The 8461-nt window shown below is 47.8% G+C and overlaps 1 protein-coding gene across 4 annotated transcripts in view; it reads left to right on the top strand.

Moving 5' to 3' along the window:
- Window positions 1–314: 314 nt before the first annotated feature.
- Window positions 315–8461, top strand: part of ACBD4 (acyl-CoA binding domain containing 4) — a 256696-nt gene continuing 248549 nt past the window's right edge. For 3 of the 4 annotated variants that reach the window (XM_086923872.1, XM_086923869.1, XM_086923871.1), the window contains exons 1-2: window positions 315–447; window positions 5976–6071. In XM_086923872.1, coding sequence (XP_086779998.1) covers window positions 5990–6071 — 82 coding nt within the window. In that variant the 5' untranslated portion in view covers window positions 315–447; window positions 5976–5989. Of the gene's footprint in view, window positions 448–4801; window positions 4896–5975; window positions 6072–8461 lie in introns of all 4 variants that reach the window. The other variant, XM_086923870.1, reaches the window with a different exon arrangement.

Raw genomic sequence — 8461 nt, 5'->3', positions numbered from 1 at the left:
AGTACAGATTTCTAGCACAATACTCTAAATAGCACAGTCCTTTAAAAAAAACGTAATATTTGGGAGCCGCAAATATTATCGTTTCCTCTCACAACTGGGAATAATTTAGTTCAATTTTACAAGATCCAGCCCAATCTCTCAACACTGCCAATCACTCGTTGGGGGATAGGCAGACACAGTTGTAAACATCAAAAGCACGTGGGACCCTACAGCCAATAAGCACTTCGAAATTCTGTGCAGCTGTTAGAATTGGCTGAGGTGTCACCAAAGCTCCAATCATAGGTCAGCTTACACATTGAGTCCCTCCGGCTCCTAGACGAATCCTACAATATGTTCAACTTTGAAGACTGGCTGTCAAGAAACCCGGAACTAATGATTAGGGCTAAGTGGTGGCTGGCTGCCTTGAAGCTCTATAACGGTGGTGGACTGAATTTCCAGAGGGTCCGTGTAAGTAGCGGACAGGCGGCACCCTTCGTCCTACTCTCACGTACCCTTGTCGAACGTTTAGTCCTATCGCTGACAGAACTCTAGGGCTTTCGGACCACAGAGAGCGTTTAGGTCTTAAATCCCACCTGCAGAGGAGGTCTCACCAAAAACTCAATGAGATTGGTGAATTCTAAGTACCTTGAAGTGGCAAGGGAATTTTTAAAACGTTCTACAACAACAAAACTAGAGCACGCGGATATTCGTCATGTACATTTGAATGCTGTAAGCATAGGATTGCATGATTATGTCCCCATTAAACAGGCCGCGCTGTCTGAATAGAAAACCAAATAATGTTAAAGGGAAGGAAAATTTAAAGCGACTTGCAGATAAATGTCAAACACTTATCATAAATGTCTCACTGAAGTTTTTTACAATGGGAACACACATTACTAGTGGCGTACAGAAGAAGTTTTAGGGCGTATAACGCAGATTGGTGAAATAAGTACTATCCAAACGGTGGGTGTTCTTAGGTTGACATTTCTTGGAACGATGCATGCTTTTTGCTGAACGACAGATCATTCCATGATCGTCACTGTCCTTTTATCCATTGTGTGGATTGCTTATTCAAGCATTATGAGAAGTGGTTGGGGTGCTTATTTTTTTGTAATGTTAGGCTTATGGTTAATCACTAATCTTTATGTCGTTAATCGTCTAGAAAGATGACTATAAGGCTGTGGGCAACAATGTATTGAACGATAGGCGACCGGATAAACTAGAAAAGCATGTCTCCTATACGCGATCACATTACTTCGGTGCACACCACCTCTTAGTGTCCAAAACTGTGTGAGGGAAGTTGAATTGTATATGAAGACCCTGAACTGAGTTTTATCGCATGTTGTTCTCTCATCCTAGTCCATGTGCAGGATTTATACTATCGTCTATCGGATTGCATAAAAAAGACTTCACCAAGTGAATTAGCACACCAATGTATTCAAGCTAGTGAAAACAGGAAAATGAGCCTTCTCTCTGTTCCCGCCCTGTCTTTAGACCCAGTCACCCAAGTGATTGGTGTCTGCCTTTGTTGTTGAAAACCTTTAGTCATGCCCCGCATCGGTATTTTTTCAGTCTTGCCTAACCCAAAAGTCGGCTCTGTCAGTGAGTGGGTTTTAGAAGTCGATATAAAATATGTGAGCCTTCAGCATAAAACATGGAACCAACATCTGCAAACTAACACGGACAGAATAAATGCAGTTGCGATGGACGGAGTTGGAAACTACTGAGATGTAGTATTAGTTGTGGTGAAGTTAAGCTACTGAATTGTAGTATTTCGAGCTATATCAATCAATCAATCAATCAGAGTACTTGTAAAGCGCGTACTTACTCGTGAGGGTCCCAAGGCGCTGAGGGGAGGGGGGTGCTGCTACTGCTCGAAGAGCCAGGTCTTGAGTCTTCTGAAGGCGAGTAGGTCTTGGGTCTGCCGTTTGTGGGTAGGGAGGGTGTTCCAGGTCTTGGCGGCGAGGTAGGAGAAGGATCTGCCGCCGGACGTCGTTCGTTGGTTGTGTGGGACAGCGGCGAAGGCGAGGTTGGCGGAGCTGGTGGGTGGGGGTGTGGAAGCTGAGTCTGCTGTTCAGGTAGGCTGGTCCGGCGTTGTGGAGTGCTTTGTGTGCGTGGGTGAGGAGCTTGAAGGTGATCCTCTTGTCGACGGGGAGCCAGTGTAGGTCTCTCAGGTGGGGGGTGATGTGGCTGCGGCGGGGGACGTTGACGATTAGTTGGGCGGAGGCATTTTGGATGCGTTGTAGTCGTCGTAGGTGTTTGGCTGGGATTCCTGCGTAGAGTGCGTTGCCGTAGTGCAGTCTGCTGCTGACGAGGGCCTGTGTCACTGTTCTTCTAGTTTCGGTCGGGATCCACTTGTAGATCCTGCGGAGCATGCGGAGGGTGTTGTAGCAGGAGGAGACGGCGTTGACCTGCTTAGACATGGAGAGGGAGGAGTTGAGGATGAATCCTAGATTGCGTGCATGGTCGGTGGGTGTTGGTGCTGTTCTCAGTGTGGTTGGCCACCAGGAGTCGTCCCAGGCTGAGGGGGTGGGTCAGAGGATGAGGACCTCCGTCTTGTCCGAGTTCAGATTCAGACGGCTGCACCTCATCCAATTGGCAACAGCCTTCATTCCCTCATGGAGGTTGGTTTTGGCGGTGTGTGAGTCCTTGGTGAGGGAGAGGATGAGCTGGGTGTCGTCAGCATAGGAGATGATGTTGAGGTTGTGATGGCGGGCCACTTGTGCGAGGGGGGCCATGTAGACGTTGAACAGCATTGGGCTGAAGGATGAGCCCTGGGGGACGCCGCAGATGATATCGGTGGCTTCGGATCGGAAGGGTGGGAGGCGGACGCTCTGGGTTCTGCCAGAGAGGAAGGAGGTGGTCCAGTCAAGAGCCTTCTCTTGGATTCTGGCTTCTAGGAGGGGTGTCTTTAGAGTGCGATGGCAGACCGTGTAGAAGGCGGCTGACAGGTCCAGGAGGATGAGGGCTGATTTTTCGCTGTTGTCTAGTTGGCGCCTGACGTCGTCTGTGGCAGCGATGAGGGCTGTCTCGGTGCTGTGGTTTCGTCCGAATCCGGACTGGGACGGGTCAAGATGTTGTTGTGTTCGAGGTGGCGGGCCAGTTGCATGTTGACGATTTTCTCGATGACCTTTGCCGGGAACGGGAGCAGGGAGATGGGCCGGAAGTTCTTGAGGTCCTTGGGGTCCGCTTTGGGCTTCTTGAGGAGGGCGTTGATTTCGGCGTGCTTCCAACTCTCCGGGAATGTCGCTGTTTCGAAGAAGATGTTGATCACCTTCCGTAATTGGGGTGCGATGGCTGCATCTGCTTTGTTGAATACGTGGTGTGGGCACAGGTCAGACGGAGATCTGAGTGGATGGAGTTCATGATCTTGCGTGTCTCGTCGTCATTGACGTTGGATCAGGAGGTCAGGCGGTTGGCGCTGATTGTGTTCACAGGGGAGGTGGAGTCTGGCGTAGTCGGGCGGTCGTGGTGTTGAAGCTGTCGTGGATGTCAGCGATCTTGCGGTGGAAGAAGATGGCTAGTGCGTCTCACAGTTCTTGTGAGGGCGGGATGTCGTTGGCGCTGGGGTTGGAGAGTTCCTTTACGATGCTGAAGAGCTCTTTGCTGTCGTGTGCGTTGTTATCCAAGCGGTCTTTGAAGGAGAATCTCTTGGCTAATCTGATAAGGGGTGGTGTTTGCGGGTGGCGTCCTTGTGGGCTACGTGGTTGTCCGGTGTGCGTTTGTGGAGCCATGTCTTCTCCAGTTTCCAGAATGTGCGTTTAGAGGTCTGGAGCTCGTTGGTGAACCAGGTGGCTCTCTTGTTGGCGTGGCTGTTGGAGGGTTTCTTGAGCGGGGCGAGGGTGTTGGCCCATTCGTCGATCCACTGTCTGAGGTTTCGGGCTGCGGCAACCGGGTTGGTGGGGTCCGTGGATGGGTTCTTGGTGAGGGATGTGATCAGCTGGTCTTCTGTGACTTTGCTCCAGCAGCGGCCAGGCAGCTGTTGGGTGCGGTGGTGCGTGGTTGGTTTCTTGAAGGTGAAATGGATGCAGAGGTGGTCGGTCCAGTGGAGTTTGGTGGTGTGGTCGAAGGCGACGTGGGAGCCTGTGGAGAAGCTACATAAATGTCTTATTCTTTGGCGACATCCATCCGTACTTCAGCAGACCCCTGATTTAAAAAAAAACAAAAAAAACGCTATCCTGCTCCCAGGATGTTCACCTTTTTTTGACAATAGTTGTTTTAGTCAGTCCAATATACTTCAGGATGTGCATTGTTTCGAGGGTGGCAGAATGTAATGCTATTTAATGTGTTCCTGTTTAGGCAGGATTCGAGCCTGTATTAGGGAATGTATTAACACTATATGTTTCCTTCATGTTGCAGGTATCAGTCTGTTGTCAGCGAGTACGCTGCTTCACTGATGTTCCTGTGTTTTGGGATGCGTGCATTAATTTACTGTTAGGTCTACCTTTTGCCTCCTCCTTCTTAGGAGCGTCCCTTGTCTACTTTGTGCTTAAAATCCCTGATAGGAAGTTGGAAACGTACTAGTGAGAGTAGGCAGTTATTTCTTGAATGTTTTTTTTTTTCTCTAAGAAGAGTGGTAGAAGTAATTTGTTGAGGAGGACATTAGCACCCTTTAGGACCGAATCCTAATAGGTGTGCACTAGGGACACAACTATTTCGAGGGACCAGAAGGAAGTGTAGGGAGAAGCGAAGCCTTGTAACCTGAGTCGAGACAATTCCCTCAGACGTGTGGGGATCAAAAGTGGTAGAGAAAGAATTAATCATAAAGTATAGCCGAGCCCATATAGGTGACTCTGTCTTCTTTTTTTTCCCTTGCATTCAGAATGGTACACTCGCTACTTTCTGAGAACCATTTGTGTCACAGCTCGACTTTTCCCTCGCCAGACCTTGTAGGCGCTTACAAGCCAATTCTGAGGGTAAGTACGTTGGGTCCTGATTTCACCCAGAATACTCTTTCATGGAGACCTTCGTCCTACTCCATACTGGCTCTATGGAAGAAAAAAGCAGTGCGTTTTGTCTCAAGTTAAAAACCCTACGTCAGGGATTTCCTCTCTGGCAGGTATCTTGGCTTATCAGTGGCTGCTATGAAGTGAGAGTGGCCATGTCCGAGGTTTTTCATCCTTCCAGACTTTTTGGTGTAGCTCACAACCACAGCACCACTGACGCTTTTAGTATGTGTGGATGATTGATTCCTTCCCAATTGGATTCCTCTTCAACTTGGGTTAAAATTCCTGGTTCAAGCAGAAGAAAACCGCAAGTATCCTTTTTGTCACTGTGAGACAAATGAAAATGTTTGTTTTCAATACAAGCTCGTGGGAATCTAATTCAGTATCTTTGGTTCAGAACATTTTAAACCAGTATCTTCAGATCAGTAGACATGCTTGTACGAGAAAAATCTATCTGTGGAATGTTTCCACTATGCTGTCCTGTCATGGAAGTTCTCGACGGAATTAAGCGTTTCGTCTACAAATCGTTCTTGCCCTAAGTTCTAAATCAGACCCTAACATTTTTGTTCTGTAACTCGGGTCCTATTGCTGTACATTAAGGGAATGAGGTGAGGAATGCATCATTGTATGTTGATTTGAGTAACGCTTCATTAAATGCCCTGAACTTTTCGGTCTGTATCTGCTTCACAAAGGCACATTCCCTCAGCTAACAGATAAACAGTTACATTACACTGTGCCTGTTCCCTCCTCACTCAGCTTAACAGCTGTGATTTGTATGCAGTTGATAAAAGCTGCACACGGGGGACAAAGAGCGCACACTCGCATGCCTGGGCAGCTCAAAGGTTCCAGTTTTGTACTTGCGTTTGTCGCCAAGTACTTTTATCAGTAAATGTTATCAGGTTATGACCCTAAATACAGTCTATCTAGAGTAAACAGAAGAGACAAAGTGCATCATTCGCTGTCTTGCGAGACCTGCACACTTGGGTCAGCCTGTTGCTCGTGCTCCTGCTATTACTGCATGCATTGAATCATTACTGTTCTTGTTCTCAGGATCTAACCAAGGCATGCTGAAAGTCCAGGATGGATCAGAACATCAAAAACAGTTCCAAGCTGCAGTGGACGTTATACAGCATTTACCCAAGAATGGTGAGTCCAAGCCAGAGCTGCAAGAACTGGGGTTCCATGTTGATCAGTAGAGTACAGAGCGATAGGCAGAAGCTTTGTGTTGAAGTAGTTTTGTCATATAGATAACATGTGTTAGGTTCTTCATGTAGATTTATTAATCACACCCTGTTCAAGTTGCTGAGTTGATATATCACAGCAACGTCACACAGTTCACCATTGTTGGGTTCCACATTGAGTGTATTGACAGTGGTATCTTCAAATGGCAGAGTTCCCCACATCACAGCATTATATGTTGTATATGTATGACACAGACCTAGAAAGAAAGAAGACTGCAGAGCAGGGTGAAAAGCACAGGCAGTCCAAGACTGATTGGGGATAGCAGCGTTTTGGGAGCAGAAGTTTGCCGTGATTGTTTCTACATAGTGAAATGGTGCTCTTGAAAGAGAGCCATCTTATCACACACATACATAATAGTGAGGTTTCAGATTGAGGTGCAGTACCTCAGTGTGCCTAACTGCCAGCATTCTACATATATAGACTGAGCTACAGGCTTTTTGGAGGCCTTAGTACCAATATAGTAGTTTCAGACTGAGGTGCAGTCACTTGTTTTGTTACTGGTCAGGACGTTGGTTCAGAGCTTTGTGTGATCCTACTACCAATGACCAAGAAGTCATTATGTAATAAGCTCAGTGACTCATTTCTGTTACAAGCAATGCTGTAAATTCGGCTAAGGCGGGAATAACAGAAGAATATTATGGTTGAGATTTGTGCATATTAGCAGAACCTTTATGACGTTCTGTCGCTAGAATAGTAGGCCAGCTGTGGGGTCAAAAGTTAGCCATGTAATTAAATATGTAAGGATCTTCTGCTTGATATGATATGATAAAAATTTATAATGCGCATAAACAATAACCCGCAGGTATCAAGACGCCTAACAATGCGATCAAAATTGAAACAGACGTCCTTACATATAGGCTTGTCGGAAGAGGCGAGTTTTTAGGGCAGTACGGAAATTCTGTAAAGACGGAAGGGATCTCAGGTCAAGAGGAAGATCATTCCACCATTTAGGGGCTAGCGTGGAGAAAGCCCTGCCACCCCATTTAGTTCTTCGTACGCGGGGGGCTGTCAAAAGCAACTTCCCGGAGGAACGCAAATTCCTACCAGGGGTGTAATGGGAGATAATAGACCCAATACCCGTGTCGCTATTTTTAGCGATGGCTCTGTAGGTCATGCATAAGACTTTGAACCGGATTCGGAGTTCTACCGGTAGCCAATGTAGCGTTTTCCTGGCCGCAGTGGCTGAGGAGCGTCTGGGAATATCCAGGACAAATCTGGCTATGGCGTTTTGGACTACCTGTAAGCGCTGCAGGTGGCTACGGTTTAGCCCAGCATACAGCGCATTACAGTAGTCCAAACGAGAGCCAATGAGTGCAACAGCTATTTGCTTTCTAGCCTGCAAGGAAAGATATTTCCTGATCCTTCGCAGAGTGTGAATCAAGCCCCAGCAGGTGGAGACAGTTCTACTCACCTGACTGCCCATATCAAGGGCAGGATCTATCATCACCCCGAGATTCTTAGCAGATGTTGTGGGGGAGGGACATATTCCTAGTGAGTCAGGCCACCAATTGGCTGACCAGATGTTTTCTTTCCCCCCCAAACACCAACACCTCAGTCTTCTCCCCATTCAGTTTAAGAGAGTTCTGAATCATCCAATGACCAACCGCCTCCATACAAGATCTAAACTTGGAGGCGGTAAGCACATCTGAATGCGGGAGAGAGACGAGTATTTGGGTGTCATCTGCATAAGAGACTACCTCCATCCCGAAAGATCTTATTAACCTGGCTAGTGGGGTCACATAGATGTTGAAAAGGGTCGGGCTAAGCGCCGACCCTTGAGGGACCCCACACAGCACTGGTCGGGATGGAGATAGGAACTCCCCCAACTTGACTCTTTGTTCCCTCCCAATAAGGAAAGAAGTCAAAAGATCCAGAGCTGCGTTCCTTACCCCCACCTCCCTCAGGCGAGATGTAAGTACTGAGGGGGAGAGGGTATCGAAAGCTGCAGTTAGATCTAGCAGGACCAGGAGGGTGGTCTGGCCCTCATCCACTGTCGTGCGGATCTTATCAAGCACGATGGTGAGGGCTGACTCGGTGCTGTGTTCCCTCCTGAATCCATGCTGGGAGGAGTCCAGACATCCCGAGCTTTCCACAAAGCCAGCGAGATGCTTGTTAAGGTGTGCCTCAAGCATCTTCGCTGGGGCAGGAAGCAACGAGATAGGGCGAAAGTTTTTTAGGACCTCCGGGTCAAGGGAGGCCTTTTTTAACAGGGGTTTCACTACCGCCTTCTTCCACTCCATAGGGAAAATACCATCTCTGATGGCTAGATTCATTATTTCTAGCAGCGGTGGTAG

The sequence above is a fragment of the Lissotriton vulgaris genome, chromosome 5 (assembly GCF_964263255.1).
Source record: "Lissotriton vulgaris chromosome 5, aLisVul1.2, whole genome shotgun sequence".
In the NCBI taxonomy this organism is placed as follows: Eukaryota; Metazoa; Chordata; class Amphibia; order Caudata; family Salamandridae; genus Lissotriton; species Lissotriton vulgaris.
Note: the sequence above shows the minus strand (reverse complement) of the source record. Positions and strands in the feature narration are given on the sequence as shown.